Source organism: Cygnus olor, chromosome Z (genome assembly GCF_009769625.2).
Source record: "Cygnus olor isolate bCygOlo1 chromosome Z, bCygOlo1.pri.v2, whole genome shotgun sequence".
Classification (NCBI taxonomy): domain Eukaryota; kingdom Metazoa; phylum Chordata; class Aves; order Anseriformes; family Anatidae; genus Cygnus; species Cygnus olor.
Window position 1 is genome coordinate 12,503,701 of NC_049198.1, and position 18,202 is coordinate 12,521,902.

General features: G+C 43.1%; 1 protein-coding gene across 1 annotated transcript; it reads left to right on the forward strand.

Annotated features, from left to right (window-relative positions):
• The first annotated feature begins 448 nt into the window (after positions 1 to 448).
• IL7R (interleukin 7 receptor) lies at positions 449 to 17,268 on the forward strand. Its single transcript, XM_040542210.1, has 8 exons — positions 449 to 1,343; positions 6,917 to 7,055; positions 8,456 to 8,610; positions 9,612 to 9,766; positions 10,142 to 10,316; positions 10,768 to 10,858; positions 12,812 to 12,887; positions 14,250 to 17,268. Exons 1-8 carry the CDS (start codon positions 1,253 to 1,255, stop codon positions 14,751 to 14,753), a joined length of 1,386 nt encoding a protein of 461 aa, XP_040398144.1. The 5' UTR covers positions 449 to 1,252; the 3' UTR covers positions 14,754 to 17,268.
• Positions 17,269 to 18,202: the final 934 nt, after the last annotated feature.

An 18,202-nucleotide genomic window follows, 5' to 3' on the forward strand; every position in this document is an offset into this window, starting at 1 on the left:
CTGAGGAGCTCTAGCATAGAATATACACTGCAAATACCTACATTTTGTCAGGTGAAGGGTCCCATCCCAGGAAGGGACTTGATACAGGAGTGGGAAATTTCCAGCTTCCAGGCAGCCCCGCTGAGCTCTCATGGAAAGGGGGCTATTTCCTCCTATTAAAATAGTGGGGGGGAGCCCAGAAGCACCCCCTTGAGTATCCACTGCCCCTGGTCAGGGCAGGGAGTGCCACTGGCGAAGAGCCCCCAGCTCCCTGCCAGGAAGAACACTGTCTAGAGAGGAGGGCTGAGCTTTAATAGTTCTGTTGAGTGGTTTCTTTCCTTGCAAACAAAAAAGTCACTGTGGCTTGCATGTTGTATCTTTTTATAGTGTCACCACTTTTCTGCTTGCTCGGGCATTGTTACCAACTTTGCCCTCAGTTTCCTTTACGCCTGCAACATGCAGCTTTCTTGGTGCAGCCAGTGCTATGCAGGAGCTTGCTCTCCTCTCTCAGGTCTTCTGCTCGCTTGTAGTTACCCACATCAGTCAGCTGTGTGCATGGCCCTGCATTACGCTCTGGTGTGCGTTGGTGTATGCAGCCACAGAAAGTGTGCATAGGAAATATTTAACACCTCTTTATCATCCTTTTTCTGCCTCTGCTTTGTCCACAGAATGAAGGAAAAAAAAAAAAAAAAAGTGAGACATACCACTTTGTTCTCAGGAGCCGGGTTTTGCAGGATTAGTCCTGTAAATCACAACTTTTCTGGGTCGGCATTGTCTTATTTGGGACTTGTGTGATGCCAACACTTAAAGAATAAAAAGCAGCATTTGCACTTAACATTTCATAGCTGGAAGACTTTTTTCTTTCTTGGAACTGTGTACCTGCGTTGAGAGGAAAATAGATGTGGGGACAGAACCATTTCCTCAGGAAAATCAGCAGCAAAAATACCACTAGCCCTGACAGGAGCATGGTCCAAGAAACTTTTGCATCCAACCCACTGGACTTGACCAGATTCAGCCCAATGAGTTCAATGGGCCTGATCCAGAAGGTCCTTAGTTTTGAAGTGGGAAGCGCGTTTCAAAGTAAAAGCTCTGCAAATATCTTCTCTCTGGCTTCCTGCTCTCTGCCACTAGTCATCCTTGCCAGCATGTTTACACTTCCCCTCGCCTGCGGTTGTTTTATCAGGCAATGTGTTTGTTCTGCGTCTAGTATAAAGTAAGTGAGTAAGCGAGGGTTTCGCACACACAGGTCGTGCACACATGCAGTGTGCCCAGGATGACACGGACGAGTACAGTATTGAGCATTTTCGTCTTGTTTCTTCGTACCACTTTTGGGGAAAGTGGTTGCACTTCTGCAGATGGTGATGGTGAGTCATTTCATGTTCATCTTTCCACTCATGTATGATCTTGAAAACCTGAGCTAAGTGCTCCAAAATGCAACTGCTGGGTTAAATATGTTAAAGTTTTAGCCTCCAGTCTCTTTCTTCCAGTGCCAGTACCTGAGGTGTATGTGGAGCTGGTTTATCTATTTAATTCCCAAGTCTGCTGACCTTTCAATGTCCAAACTTGTCTGAAATGAGGAGGTGATTCCTGTGTGCAGACAGCATGCAAGATCAGACCTGTTAATCTTTTCTTTTTGTATGTAGTGTTTGTGTGAGGAGTTATGCCTGTTTCACTCTTCTGCAGTCTAGGATCACTCTGACCTGCCATCAAAGGATGCCGAGGTTCTGACTTCTCTTGCTCTTGGCAGTTTCCTCCAAAGAAAATGTCTTAATATACGTCAAGTGGGGCCCAACTTGTTCCACTTCAAAAACAGAACTTTCTTTTTTTCCTTTAAACAGTTGTGAAAGTTATATCTGGGGATAGTCCTAGTGTCTTTCGTATCGTGGCTGAGGCAGCAACTCAACCATGGGCTTCTCACAGCCCATGACTAAGAGCATTCATCACTTACATGCCAAAAAATTATAAATTAATTCAACAGTTTTAATTCAGGCTTATTGCAGATTTCATTATCTCGTTTGGACAAGTGAAAATTATTTAGTTTCATCAAGATCAATAAGGTTGCAATCAATTTAGTCGCAATCAAAATCATAAAGAGCAATGATAAAAAACACCGTCTTTCAATCTGCTGTCCCTTTTCTCAAAAGGGAGCTGAAAAACTGCATTTACAGATTCAGTCTCAGATCTGTTTAACTCTTACTTGTCTAATATTAAGCAAACGGCTGTGACAGAGCTTGTTGCACAGTGTCTGAAGGACATGGACAGTCATTCGGTTACTGGTAGCTTTAGGGCACCAAAATTTCATCACTGAGGAGCAAAAGAGTTTTCTGGTTTGTAGGAAGATGATGTCTGCGTACCTATGCTGTCTCACAGATTTAATGGCTAGAAATCTCTTTTTCACGTAGTTATCATTTATTGTATAACACACATATATATATATATATAGACATACACACATATGTAGCTAGGTAATACATGACAAGTTTTTGCGTTAGTGGAAAACAGAAAAGCTCAGAATTGTATCCACCAAACTTGGTTGTGTTTGTTTGTGTTTTTTTTTTTCTTCTTTTTTTTTTTTTCTGTTTACCTTTTGTTTGTACAATTTGCAGCTGTTTAGAACCAGATTTTGCAAGCAGCTACAGTTGTAAGTGGTCAATACCAGTGATTTATAGCAGACATCACTGAAATGCTCAGGGCTTTCCAACAGCACATGGGAGGAGACCTTTCCTTTGTTTCACCACTAGCTTCCAGTAAACCATAACTAATCCTTTGCTTAGAATTAAAGAAAAACAGATTCAGAAAATCCCCACTGAGCAATTACCAGCTTTTATGATTTCCTTATGAGTCATATGGGTTTGACCAACAAATTGAACATCATGATAGATGTTTGGATTTCTTTCTGCCTCTCAGAGTCACCCTGCTGCCTGACAAAAGTGCCACCAGCCGATGCAGGCGTGATCTCATCCATGATTAGGTGCAGAGGAGAGGAGAAGCTCAGTGCAGCACTTGCCTTCATCTCCACCTCTTTGATGAGCGGCAGGCTGCCTCCTAAGCAGTGCCTCCCCAGCTCTGTCCCTGGCCTGACAGAGCAGTGGTGACCCCAAAAGTCCTAAGGGAGCTAAGGGTAAAACGATGCCATGGCAGCCATGAGTGTGCAGGCAGCCACGGGCAGGAGCAGCAGGCAGCAGCACGCTGCAGGCCGCCATGGGCAGGACGGCCAACATCAGTGGCCCTCTTTCCCAGACTTGTTCGGTTTGTCCAATCCACATCAAAACTGTTGTGATGAAAACAACTCCTCTCTGAGCCAAATAAATCCTAAACCAAGATGATATGCTGTCTGCTGCCATCATCACTAGAGATTTTGCAGGGCTCTGGCCACAGAGCTGGTCACTTCATTGACTTTGCAAATTCTGTCAATGATCCTGCAGGCACTTACTAGTGCCTTCAGTTTCACACATTGTGGTTAGTCCTGGTGGCTTCAAAGCATAGCCTCTGCTAACACTCTTCTCTTGGTAAAGGCTCGTGAGACTCTTGCTGTGATTGGAAACATTCTGCTGGGTGTTGGCCAAACCCAAGGGATGACCATTCCTGTGAAAGACCTGCCGGGGCTGTAGCTGTGAGAGCAGTTTTTCTCCCTCTGGAATCACTCCATCTCAAGCCGTGCCTTGATTTCAGCAGAGCCAGGCTCAGGGGTCTGTCTGGTCTGAGCTTCTCGAGGAAAAACATTATAATCTTGTAAACTTCTAATTGTGCTTACAGCCCTTAGCTATGGGAGCCATGCTGGAGTCACCACAACCATTTATGCAGCAGATACATTCGTGTGTGGTGTTTCTGAAGTTTAGGGAAGAAGCGTGACTGGGGCCACACACATATGTACATCAGATAAAAAAGAATTTCTCAGTCCACGGAGGAACTGTACCAGGAAAAGCATTTCAAATTTGCATACTTAAGGCCATTCATGAGGCTTAATTATCATATATTCTATAGTTAGGGTGTTATTTCCGTGAATAAGGAACCATGTTATCAACAATGTGAAAGTACAAAGAGGTAACGTCAGCTTTCCTTCTACCCAGGCACCAAAGGTGAACTATGCTGGATAATCATTAAATGTATAAACTGCAAGACAAGACATTTTTCTTTCTTTTGATTTTGCAGTCAGCCTGACAGGGATTGACTTAAAATTTCTGTTGCTTTCCAGCAAAGCAGTAGCAGACAGCTGAGAAATTCTTTTTGATAGGCTATTTATTAATATGATGTTTATCAATTTTCTGTGTATATATATGATATTGTATATGTAAAGTTAATACATAGAAAAGACCAAGCAGTCTCTCTCTATTATATAAAGGAAGATTAACCATCCTAGTTCACAAGTTTTAATGCTGCCTTGAGGTAACTATGCGTATAAATAAACCAATCTCCTGGATCATTGTAGCTGAAGTCTTAGGGATGTGTAAAATGTGATATATATGTGCATGTGAGCTTTGGGTGTATCTAACTGTCTACAATATGGTAGGTTGGTGTGGTTTTTTTCATTTTATACAGATTCATTTCAGCTCACTTGTTATCCCCTGAATTTTGAATGTATGTGTATATACATACACACAAACATACTTACCCTCAAATACATAATTATGTGTAATATACATTTTTGTAGATACTTATCTGCCCCGATGGCTCAGGGCTGTGTTGGTCAAGACTTTTGCCTCTGTGAAACTGCTGCAGGGCTTGTTCTGGAGTTGCACTAACCTCTGTGTCTCTCTCTAAAATGTGGTGGTCAGAGAGCACGGCGCACTACCTGTGCTGCACAGGTTGTCCCCTCAAACCAGCCACCTTGGTGGAAGATGCCCCATTTCTTCTTCCTTCAGGGAGATCCGAGCTCCCCTTGGGACAGGCAACACCAGACCTGCGGTGAGAAGGGAAGACCTGGAAATCCTTCCTAGCACTGGTTGCTCACAGTGGGAATGGGCACTTAATTTTGGCTCGGGGGATAGATCTGACTTCCGGAGCAGTGCAGCCTCAGATGCTCCTGTGTGAGGGAACCTGGGGGTGACACGCTTTTCTTGCATATTCATGCAATCACAAAACTCTCCCCTGCTTTCTCCATTCTGTTAAATCATGACTGTTTTGGATCTCCAGGTGTGCTCCCACTGCAGACAAGGTCTGGATCTCCCAGTACACTGGCAGAGTTGACTGGGGTCATGGGGCATCACCAGCAGGACTGTGAATCTGAGTGTCCAAGTGGCCGGTCACCCCTCAGTGATCTCAGCCACCTGGGCCACAGCAGAGATGACCATCATTTTCTCTGGGAGGGACTTTCCGTTGGGAATGTCTCCATGGGCATTTCCCCACACTGTTTATGCAAGTACTTGAGTCACCAATATCCCCAGCGCAGCCCAGGACTTGTTCTTGCTGCAGCAGGCACACAGCATGGGAAGGGCACGTGGAGGAGTGGGTAGGAGGCAATCCAGTGGAGGATCAGGAATAGTCCCTGGACATAGGGGAGAGAGTTACACATCATCACAGCTACCCTTAACCACTGGTAGAAGGGGACAGAGGCGTTCCTGCCCTGAGAATCCACTCAAGGGCTCGCAATATCCCTTTCACTGTGCTCTTGGCTACTGTGGGTGAAATTTCATGAAATTGGGCTGAATTAGCATTTTCTGCCGGAGAGGAGTCCTCTCAGAAGCATCAGTTTTTGTTTCACTGACCTCATACATGCCAAGTGTAGGACATGAGACATACGTTCTTAGTCAAATCATGATTGTTTTATGAGTCATCGAAGCAAATTTGCAGGAAGCTGTGTGTTCTGGCAGAATGTCTGAGCTTTCCCTCCTCAACCCAAATTTGTGACATTTCAGAAAACTCTGCAATTCAGTCAAAATGTGCTGTGGGGCTTAATTGCCTCATGACACCAAAATACTCTGGTTTTCCTAAAGCCACCCATATCATTTTTCAGCCTTCCCAGGAACCTGGGGACAGGTCAGACCTGCCCAGCATGGGCAGGGGCAGAGCAGGGGGAGGACAGCTGGTCCTGGTGCAGGAGCAACAACAGCAATGATGTGCAACCTTGGCTGTGGGTCTGCTGCTTCAGACTCAAAGGTATCTGACGTCCTTTCAGGCTGTCCTGAGCTGAAATTCCCACACAAATAAGTCCTGTTGAAACTAGCCCTTGCTCTTGAGCAGACGTTAGCCCTGAGCATCAGCCCCAAACACCTCTGGCAGTAACTGTGCACAGTATATCCCCCAGTGTGTGTTCCTGTGCTGTTTGTTTTCACGAGTGTTTTGGTCCTTGACAGGACTATTCTGCTTTACAACAGGCATCATGAATGTGTATTGCTCCCATTGCTCCCCTTTACGTGTCCAAGGATAGCAGCATTTTGTGGTTCCTAATAGGAAAACCTGTTTGAAAAAGTTCTGAGATGATTTCAGCCAGGGCAGGTCCTGATTTTTCTTGGTATAAAAATCATCCATAACTTTTAAAGTGAGAATTCCCCTGGCTCAAACATAGGAGGAATTAGAATTGGACTGCAGAGTGGACAATATATTTTATATACTTATATCTCACAGAGGTTTAAAGGACAACATTAGCACCCGTGTTTGCCCATGATTAACAGAATGGCACAGACATGGGGTGTCATGTCTGGCTGAACCATCTGTGATGCAAAATCATTTTATAGTTCACAGGCTGGTGATGCAGTATATATCCTTGTGCATGTTAAGTGGGTGGGCTTCATAGGCATGCATGGAGAGCAACCTTGAAAGGTGCAAGTGGCTTTTAATTTCATTTTGAACAAGCTTGCTTTGCTTCTTACAAAACAGGTAGGCTGATCCTCTTCCTTTTAGGCAACCACACAAAGAAACAACCTCCTTTACAATGGAGCTGCAGACTGAATACACACGCTGGTTTGCTTCAAGTACCATTGTGTGAATCTCTCCCTAGGGACCTTTGAAGATGACGAACCAGGCAACTTTGACGTTGACTGCTTCAGCCAGCTGGAATTTAAGGATTCCTACAGCAGCCTGACCTGCAATTTTACAGAGATGCCTCCTCACAACACTAACTATACCCTGGCTGTGTGGTAAGTGCTGTCAGTCTGTACTTTGGTAAACTTCTGGGAAGATAGATGCTAAAGAATGGTTAGTCACACTGCCAAATGCTGGGAAACAGGAGTGGAAAAGTGAGACTAAATTCTGTTTCAGAGCATTTTACCAGGTTTGAATACTATATTTAGCAAAGAAGAAGAGCTTACTGAAGCAGAATCTAACCCACAACAAGAAAGAAAAATCAGATGGAAGGATCTACGAAGGGTATTATAATGTCTCCAATAGTCCTCATCTTGCTCCTGTTGCTCTGGAAACTCTGTTGTTTCTGGTGAAACTGAGCATAAGACAAAAGCATTTTTCCTTTAAATTAAATGATATTTTAAAAAACAAAAACAAAACCAAAAACAACAACAAAACAACAAGAACAAAACAAAACAAAAAGGAAGAAAAAAAAAAAGAGAGTAAGAAAAAGCAAACCCAGACTTATCAAGTAAATAGTAGGAATGATTTTGAAGAGGCAGATCCTTTCCACTGTAAATTATTTCATGAGAAGTCTTATTTTCCACTGAAAAAGTCTTTATCTAGGTCAAGACAAAAGTTAAACTGTCTTTGCACACACAGACATGCAAAACACACACTAGAATGAGTATTCAAAACCCAAAAAATTACCAAACGTATCAGTCATCTCCACTTCTAATCAAGACCATGAAACACTTCCACCTTTTTTAAATACACCTAGATGAAGAAGCTCAGATTTTGTTTCTTTAGCATACTTCTGCTTTTTCCCTTTGCATGTTTTTCCTGAAACTGAAAGTACAGTGACAACCAGCAGAAGTCGTTTTTTTTTCTTTTTTGCATCTTACTATTCTAATCACTAATTAATTTTTTACACCTAGTTCATTAGAATTTTTCTATTTTCATGGGGTTTATTTTGGATTTTGGCTGAAGTTTTGTGACAGTCCTCAAACATAGCAATCACACAGATGGAAGAACACATAGATACGTTTCCACCTCTGAAAATTTATCATATGTCTCCCTGTATTGACCCTGTATTTGCTGCCACTTCAGTCAGTAAGAAATTCCTCATTACCCTATTTTGCCCTATATTTAAAAATGGCAGCAGTAAGCTCATTTTAAAGATACAAAGGTTTTCTTAACACATGCATCTCAAATATATATATATATATATATATGTATACTTTTTTTTTCTTGGAGAGCTCCTGAACTCCTACTGTGACTCACATCACTTGATTATTGTGCTCAAAGACCATGAGGAAAAACAATATCCGTCTTTTAATCTCTTCATTTACATGCTATTTTTTCTTATTTCGTATGGAGTCTTACTTCAGTTAATGTGAAATGAGCAAGCAGGATTTGCCCCTTATAGTTTTATAGTAAGACTGAGAAGAAACTAATGTGTCGCTTTGCACAACAGTACCAAAGAAGACAGCAATTATGTGTGTTTCGATATGGAGAAACGGGATGACGTGTATTTCTTACAATTCACTGATATACTCTCGAATAAAGATATTTGCATGGAATATGAGATAAAGAGAAGAGTCTGCAGGAGTCTGTTCGTCACTGACATTGGTAAGATATTGAACATTTTGTAGATTATAAAGGTATAGACATTAGCATGTGTGTGTGTGTGTGTGAATTGTCCGGAGCAACACCTAGAGGTCAATCTGGATAACGCAGAGGAGATATAAAATAGTGTAATAGTGTCCTAGGAAGGGATGGAGCCTGGATTTGCGTGTTGGTAGAGTGTGATGCTTCAAAGATAAAGATGACTAACTCCCATTAAAAATGTGCAGCTTAATACTGGCTTATTATAACACTGTTTGCCCAGACCTGGACCTAGAATGAATCACACAGGTGGTAAAAGCAGCTGTTCCTGGGCTTGGATGAACTGTCAAGCAGGGACATTTTGTTCATCTCTTACTAGGGCTTGCTCAGTTTCAGGGCTGACCAGCTGAACTCTAGCTGAACCTGGCAGCACACCAGAATCCCACGCAGGGACTGTGGGGTTGCAAGATCTCACTTTTTCACACCTTGCTTCTTGGTGGAGCCCATGGTCTGAACAAAGTGTTCAGGCATCCTGTGGTGCAGAAGAGACACCAAGAACCCATCAATGGGCTCATCAAAGCCATGCTAGGGACCTGCCTAAGTTAAGAAATAGGGAGCTCTGGGAAAGAGGGGCTCCTTAGGACTTACTCCTCTTGGGAGTTGGTCTCATTCCAGGGCTGCAGAGAAGCCCTTGTAGGGCAGCCCTGTTTTCTGCTCTGGTGCTGGATTGCTTTGCCTTCCTTTGGCAAGTCACAGCAATATACTTGTCTTATAAAGCACTTCTGCCTCAGTCCAATAGTTTTTTTAATAATCTTACACCACCTCTGTCTGTGGGACAGCATGGTCCATCTCTGGTGGTGTCTCCTTCAAAACTGATGGTGCTTCATGGAAGGATTAAATATTTGGGGAATACGGAAGCAATGGGCGTAATATGGGACTACATGCATTTTTGTGAGAAAAGACCATTTTATTTTGTAGTAACATTTTTCTGCAACTGTTGTATCCTGGTTTGTTGCCATTTACAGTTAAGCCCGAGGTACCATTCAATATCAACATCACATACCAAAAGGAGGCAAATGAGTATCTTATTCACTATAGTACACCACATTCGTGGAAGAAATACTTAAAGGACAAATTAATACACCAAATAGCCTATCGGCAGGGAGAAGGTCCTTGGAAGGTAAGTATATGTTGGTGAGCTTACACTAATTTCTGAAATTAAATGCTATCAGAAATACCAGTATCATACAAAAGCCCTGAGGTCTGCATTTCTGCAGTTTTTCAGCTGACAAGTTGGAAAGGAGCAATATTTGTCCTCTGGAAATTTCCTTAGTCAAAACAATTCCTGATCAACAGCACCCTTGTTTGTTAGGTGCTTCTGTGGGCTACCAAAGTTTCGTTCATTTGTGCTTGGGCTTTGCCATGGAAACATAAGACATAACACCGTAAAGAAACAGAGACATCTTAAGTGTAATAGTAACAGTGTTTGCTGTGGTGATTTTGCTCCTTTTTTCTATGCCTATTAGTCAGTAATCGCATCTTTTTGCATGTCTAGACAATAGAATCGCCATACCTTCAGGTAAAGTTACTGGGGAAAAACCTCGAAACAGATGCCTCTTATGAGGTGAAAGTACGCTCGCAGCCCAATGGAGATTATTTTAAAGGCACGTGGAGTGAATGGAGTGTCTCCAAGAGCTTCAGGACTGCAGGAGAGCACTCTGTGGAGAGACGTAAGGGCAAAAAGCACTTTGGTCCAAGATAACTAAGGGGTCCTTGGGCTGGGGACACCCCAGCTGCCTGGTTTGCCCTGGCTGCAGCAGCAATGAAAGCACGGGGAGGGAAGAGCCAGCAGCCACAGCAGGGCCAGCCCTGCCGGGCACCTGATCACACGATGGAAGTCACCTTGGTGCTGCTGTAAGGATGCAGTGAGTGGCAGCTGCCCAGGGCTGGGGGTGACAGCAGACCTCTGGGAACCAGCCTGGAGCTCAGCCAAGGGCTGGAGCCCTGACCTCCCAACCTCTCACACTGACAGTGAGGTGGGAGAGACCCACTGCTGCACCAGGCCAGTGGGAGGAAGGTGCAGTGTTGGGCTTTCATCTCTAACTTATGGTCTGAGGTGGTTATTGTGGGTAGCAGTGAGGCATTTATGGGCACTGACAGATGTCCTGTGTTTGCCTTTAGATAACAGCATGTTCGTGATTATGCTCTCCATCCCTGGATTCATTCTGTCAGTTGTCATGATTGTACTGATCCTAAGTTTTTGGGAAAGCAGGTAATCTAGGTCTCTTCATATGAGAAAAATTGTTGCAAGCCAGTCCTCTTCTGACAGTCTTACTGCCTTCCCTGTTGTACCTGTGATCTATTCTCTTTCTATCTCTGGGCTTCTGTATCAAGTCAAAGGCAAACAAAGACATGTTCTGCAATATAGGCAGAACATACCTCTACTGTTTCAATCAGACTTTAGTCTTGGGCTCAAAATGCTGGGACCCTTGGGGATCTGAAGCCACCACAAAACACTTACGTAGTCAGTGTCTCACGGGAGGCACATTTGACTCAAGAGCTTCATGCAAGACTCAGAAAAGAGAGCAAGCTGTGGGTTTTAGTAAAGTCCCAAGAGGTTTGGAAACTGTATAGAGAGGAGATTGCCTCTTTTCCTTTCACAGTCTGAGTCAGCAGGGTACTGCTTTGAGAAGTGACGGGGCAGTGCTCTCTGCATGAAGGGCTTGATGGCATCAGCCACAAGCCCAGATGAGTCCACATCCAGCTGTGTGGCAAAACCAAGCTCTACAGCCCCCTCCAAAGCAGTCAAGGCAGAGGTGGGACCAGAGCTACACTACCTACACAGGCAGTCCTTAGTCTCTGTGGGCTTTTTTCATGTATCAGCTACAAGCAGTAGATAGGTACATGTAAATTTTTTTTTCAGTATGTAGTAATATATATTTATATGAAATAGATAGCTAGTAGACAAGATTAAGACAATAAACAAATACATAAATAATCTGAAGGGATCATAATCTGAAGCGCAAAATTCCCAAGTTCAGCCAGAGAGATGAGCCCTCTGAAAGGCAGGATGCCCAGGGCTGGTTGGTGGCATTCAGGGCAGCCCCTGCCCATGGCATCCAGCTTCACTGATGCCCAGAGGGATGCCTGAATTCCAGCAGCTCTTAGGGACAATACTTGGGATGTGCTAACTCCTGATTTATACATGGGGATTGCCTGGGAATGTGCTTAGGTGGCCTCAGTGAAAACATGTCAGGAACATTTTTAGTAATTAAACATTTTAGCCACCTGAAATGCCTACCAGGGACTGCTCCCTGGTGCTGTTTAATTTGCAAGTATAGCTGTATCTTGAGATTTCTAGCTCTTGTTTTTTAGTACTGTTGAGCACCTGCACTTCTCTAACTTTTCTAGAAGTTCTGAATACATAAAACTGATGAAAAAGCAGTTTTTTATATGGTGAGACCTTTTGAATCCAGAGGCTTCCTTTGTAAAAAGAGGGGTTTTATGCTTGTATATACAAATATATATACAAATACATATAAGTATATATATAAACAGAAATATATATTCATATATATATATTATAATATTGCTGATAATTCATTATATCAGCTATACTTATATCACTGCAAAGTTGAATGTCAGTTGGGCTTTATTCTCTAGATGCATCATGGCTGAGGGTTTTCACAGCAGCACAGCATGAGAACTTTGCTAATTCAGGCAGTAAAAGGAAACCTGTAGTCAAGGTTATAATACAGATACCTGAAGCAGCGAAAGATGGCCAACGAGTAGGAAAAGATACATTTCTTTGACTAATATAAACATGCAGAGGCAAATATCTGCAAATTTGCACTTCAACCACAGCCTCTTTTTTCACTTGCAGAAGATGGTTTCACCATGCAAAACCCAGTTAAAACAGCTAGATGCAAATGAGATCTTTGCCAGCACAATTTGCTGCTTTCCCAGTACTTGGTGAAGTGTCTTACTTTAACTGCGACAATTTGTGCACTCAGAAGAACAATGACTATTGGGTGACCTTTATACCTCCTCTTCTTCTCCTGTCTTTGTTTTATTCTGGAACTTCTCTGCCATTATTCTGGGTAATGCAAGTCACACCTAAGGCTGGGTGAGAATTAGTACAAATGATGCAACATAAACCTCTTGTTATCTCAGCATGTCTCATTTTTGCTGCTGTTGAACTCCTTGTCTACTGTTGCTGTTTCAGGATCAAGCCTGCTATGTGGCCAAACCTTCCTGATCATAAAAAAACTCTGGAGCAACTGTGCAAGAAACCAAAAAATGTATGTATTTCCACTGCCTTTTTCACGTGAGTATAGACTATTGGGAACAAAACTAATACTCATTACAGAAGGTACGTGCATTTGCTACATGAACTGGTCCATCTTTCAGAAATTGCTTCTACATTCTGCTCAAGAGAGCTAATATTTGCATGGGCAAATAATAGCAAAGGGTATGGACAGACAATTCAACTAGTGCCTGAACTTTGACTTGTGCAAAGTAACTATAGAGGGCTGGAGAATTTAATATATGAAGAAAGGTTGAAGCAATTGGATTTGTTTGTAGAAAAAGAGAAAACTCAAGGTGACAGCACTAATCACAGCCTTCTAGTAACTAAAGGATAGGTGGAGGGTAGGTGAGATGTTCTCTTCATAAGACTGCATGGCAACAAGACAAGAGGCAAAAGGCAGGTGCTATTTCAGGGGAAAATTCGTCTAGATATATGAAAATAATCCTTCTCTGTGAGACCTGTTAAACATTGTGTAGGTCACCCACAGATGAGGTAGGATACCGCTTGCTGGAAATATTAAAGTCTTGGCTGCACAGGACCCTGCATAACCCAGTTTAAGGTCCTGCTTCTGGCAAATGGTTGGACCAGGTGGACTCCAGAAGTCCTCTCCAAGTGGGACATTTCAGTGCTTCTATGAAACTGTGATCACAGAGCTGGATGGGAACCCTTTGCAAACATCCCTGGTGATACTCATGTCCCCTTACATGGCCAACAGAATTGCTCATAGGCCATACAGCACATGAAATGCACTTTGCCAGGTAAAAGTCTGATGGGCAAATGCCACAAACTTTGAGGTGTAGGATTAACCAGTTGCCTTAAAACTACATCTACTATATTTTTTTCACTAAAGAAACTCAACAGAATTGTCCTGCCAGCAATCCATCTGGTGGATTATTAGCAAGTTCTTAATTTTCAGAGGTCAAAGACATCTCTGCCATCCCCTGTGTTCCGTGGTGCAGGGATTCCTAATGTGTTTCAAGAAGTCAAGATAAAATTTTATTTCTCTCACCGCTAAATTAGGAACGTAGAACTGAAAGGAACTGCCTGTGCCAGCACACTTGTTCTATTAAATGGCAGGTGTGCAGTAGATATGTGGCTCCAAAAAGTCTCTGAAACACTATTCAGTGATGCTGCCTGCAGGAGACCGCAGAATAGATTCAGATTAATATGCAAAAAGATTTTGAGCTTTGTAATAGCTAATTCTCTACTAACTTATTGTTCAGTCTGTTCAGGGTTACTTTCAGAGTTAAAGGAATAATAAATAACCTTCTAAAATCATATGAACTAGCAAAGCATCTTTTCTGTCAACTGTTGGCCACTTTTAACTGACTGTGCTATTCCCTTTGCCATGCAGAATTTTGATATAAGCTTTAACCCAGAGAGTTTCGGTTACGTTTTTATCCATAAAGTGGACGGCATTCGAGCAAAAGCTGAACAGGAAAGTTTTCTGCAGCCACCAACTGCTCCAGAGACGAATGTTCCAGCAAAGGTTAGGAGTGCATCAGACCTGAAGAGGAGCCCTGCAAGGACAAACAAAAGCAACCTAAACCTGTCCATGAGTTACGGAGGAATCTGGTCATCAGAAGCCCTGCATGGACTCCTGGGAAGCAACCAGTCTGCAGGCACCGAAGGCGTCTGTGGATCCAGCATGTATGAGGTGTGCCACAGCAGCGAGTTGCCCCTGTGTGACCAGGGTACTGACTTTCCCTCTGCTCCTCCCCTGGATCCCTCAGGCCAACCTGGACCAGAGCCCCTGGAAGGTGACATGGTGTCCCAGATGCCACCTAGCAGTGAACTGAGGTCACCAAACAATGAAGAAGCCTATGTCACCATGTCTAGCTTTTACAAAAATCAATAGACCTTACAGATATGACAGAATGCTGTTTTTTCACCAACACAAGTGGGATAATGAAGCCGCCTATTTTGTTTTCCTGTGTCCTGCAGCAGCGAGCTCCCACCTCCACCATGCATCCTGATCACAGCGCAACGCTGTACCTACGAGGAAGTGGGTTCTTCAGCCTTTTAGTGTTGAGTGTCCTAACCTCCACTCTCAGCCTGCTGGCAGCAATCTCCACTGTAGCAGAAATGAAATTTAATTTAACCTGACTTTAATCTTCAGATATGATTAATCCAGAGCAATGACGCTGCACTCCTAGCCGAGGATGACAGCATCTTTCATAAAAGTGAACGCTTCTGACAAGCTCTTATTAATGCCTAAGGAAGAAATACAGTAGCAAATTCAAGTTAAATAGCATCTGATATCTTTCACACCAACTCAGATCAAGAATAACTCCTCTGCATTCAGTGGAAGTCCACAAGTTTGCAAAATGCCAGTAAATGAGAATTGCGCCTAAGCATTAATCACCTGGGGATTCAGGAGCTTGGCCACTGCAAAGGAGGTTCACAAAGCCCCCAGGAAAAAAAGGCACATGGAATCACTTTAAGAAGATGTTTTCTCAGACTGAATTTTTTCAGATAGATGAAAACAACACAAAACCCAGCATGCAGCTCATTTGACTACCCTGGAGTCAAATTCAGGGTCCATAGGAACTTCTGCTAGTAGTTTATATTAAATACCTTCAGTTATTTCATGTATTAGCAATCTTTTTAGACAAGAACACAAAACAAAATCAATGAAAAGCAAACTCCTAGTTCTTCCTATAACTGAATCAGGGCTGTAAAACACATGTTGCTGTCTTTCTCTGCAGCTCTTGCACAAGCATTAGTACAGCATGCAACTACTTTCCTGGACAGAAGGACTGATCGGATAATGTTTTCTTGCTAACATTATCCCCAGTGACTGTGGCTGCATGAGAATACTTCGAATTTGGCCAGGTACTTTTCTCATGCAGCTTCTGGCCTAGAAATATAGATGGAGCATCATGGATCTTGCCACTCATCTCAAGATCCGTATTTATAAAGTAGTAGCTTGTAACTTGCCTGGAGATAATGTAGAAAAAGCCTTTAACATTATGACTAAGGAAGGCATCCTGTCCCTTCCCATTCACCCTTCTCTGGACTCTGTGCCCGTTTCTAAGGGGCTTCCCATAGGCTGCCACTCCGGGAGGGCTGAGCCACTTCACTGCTCCTGTGGGATGCTGCACGCTGCAGAGCACACGCTTGGAGACAAAGCTGCTACAGCCACACGGTTGCATGACAGCCAAGCAGTGTGGCCATGGGAAATCCAAGCCACTTTGCTGTGCTCTGGGGTTGGGGTTCACCACACTGTGAAGTATCAGTTCCTCTAGCTGCTTGAAATCCTCCTTGTTTATATTCATGTTCCCAGAGTCCAAGGGTAAAAAGAGTCCTCCCTCATCCTCAGAGCTGCTTGAACATTTTCTGACTGCTAATAAGCACAGAGAAGTTGTTATATTTGACGTAGTCTGCTGGAGAAAAACAGCACTCCCAAGACAGCTCTCCACCAGCCCCAGCTCCACCTGACATCTGGGGACCCTTCAGACAGGGATAACTTTATGGTCTCTGCATGCAAAGTGGCAGAGAGTTTGACTCATGATACTCCAGTGACATTTTACAGAATTGTTTTTATTACTGTTTCTCACCAAACGACAGGCTGATTAATGCAGTAGAAAAAGATGAAAGCCCTGGACATTCATTTCCTTTATGATATTTGTATTTCATTTTTAAAAAAATAGCTGCTGGTAATGCTTATGCTGTGCAGACATGCACAGTGCGACTGTAGATGTGGAGAGACTGCACTGGGAAGATAGCCTCTTCCAGTAACACAGTGACAAAGAGGGGATAGAGGAAGAAGCAAAAGTGCATCAGAAGAATCCTGTACAGTATGTGCTATGCTTGTTCTGAGCTCATACATACATTTTTAATGGATACAAGTGCCATCACCAATGTCTATTTGCACTATTTAAGCAGTAAGGTACCGACATCTAATAGTCTTTCTGCTTGTCCAGAAAGGTATACAGAATACATACAGAATACAGAATATAAACAATTTCTCTGTATTTCTTTAATACAGAAAAAGAACCGGCAATCTCGTGTTTATTTACTGTAATATCTCATGTTTATTTACTGTAATCACTCCGAAATAGTTATATTTTTCCTGTGTAGTCCTCATATTTTTGCATAGCTGCTATGTTTAAACAATCTTATTCTCTGTGTCTAATGATTTTATTTAATTAGATAACTTGTAACCTTGGTTTTATAATGTATTTACTGTATTAAAAGGACATGGCTATTTGCATGACCTATTTGTGTTGATCTTCTGTCTTCTTGTGTACATCTATCAGGAGAGGGCTTACTCTGCCATCACGGAAATTGGGACAACTCCATGGGCTCTACCCAGCTTCAGGCAGGATAAAACTTAAATACTTACAGACAGCTCAGAGGTGTGAAAGCATGGAAGTGGTGCTTTATGGCTGCAGCCCACCTCCTGCCAATGGCTTGCAGCTGCTCAGGGAGGCAGAAGCATTGACCAAAACCTTTTGTGCAGCTGTGAGTCCACGGCAACAGCACCAGCAAAGGCAAAAAGCCCTCAGGCTTGTGATAGCATGGGTATGCAAACATTAAGGCAAATTCTCACACAAGTTATTTCCTCAAAGATGGTGCTTTGGTAACACACTAGTGAATGCTGACAAGTATGCAGACTTTGGTTCAATACGTTCATTCCACCGTAGCTTTTCTTCACAAAGGCTATAAGCTAACTCATGCCAAATACAGGGGTTACTTTCTTCCAGGTGTGCACTTGGGCACATGATGAAGTCTATCCAGAAAGGTATGTTTTCAGTAGAGCAGCAATGAGCACAGACAACTTGAGGAGGGTTGAGGGTTAGCAGTAAGGTTTGCAAAGGACCCTGGCTCTCAGATACAGCTGTGAAACCCATTCATTGAGCTACATCCAACTGCTACCAAGTCAGTGCCAGCGACCTGGTCAATGTGTTTGGGCAAGTCCTGTCAGGCTGAGCTTTTGCAATCGCTGAGCTCCTGCAAGACAGTGCTGCTCGGGGATTATCGCTCTCTGAAGCATGTGTTAGCAGTGCTCCTTCAGCTTTGACAGTCTGGCCCAAACTGTGGAAGATGAATCTCTCAGAAAAATCAGTCCCTGACTATTTTGTAGGTGCTGGGAATGGTATTTCAGCAGCCCGGCTGCCCTGCTCTGCTGCCTGATGTTGGGTTGCTGGGCACTGTCAGGTTCCCACTGCCTTCCCTTCCCTCATCTCTCCGCAGTCCCTTTGCATAATGCAAACATCTCCTAATGCCACACATATTATCACCCCTGAAATAAAATAAGTCTATTGTCAGGTCTAATACAGTCGCAGACTAATTTTAATGATG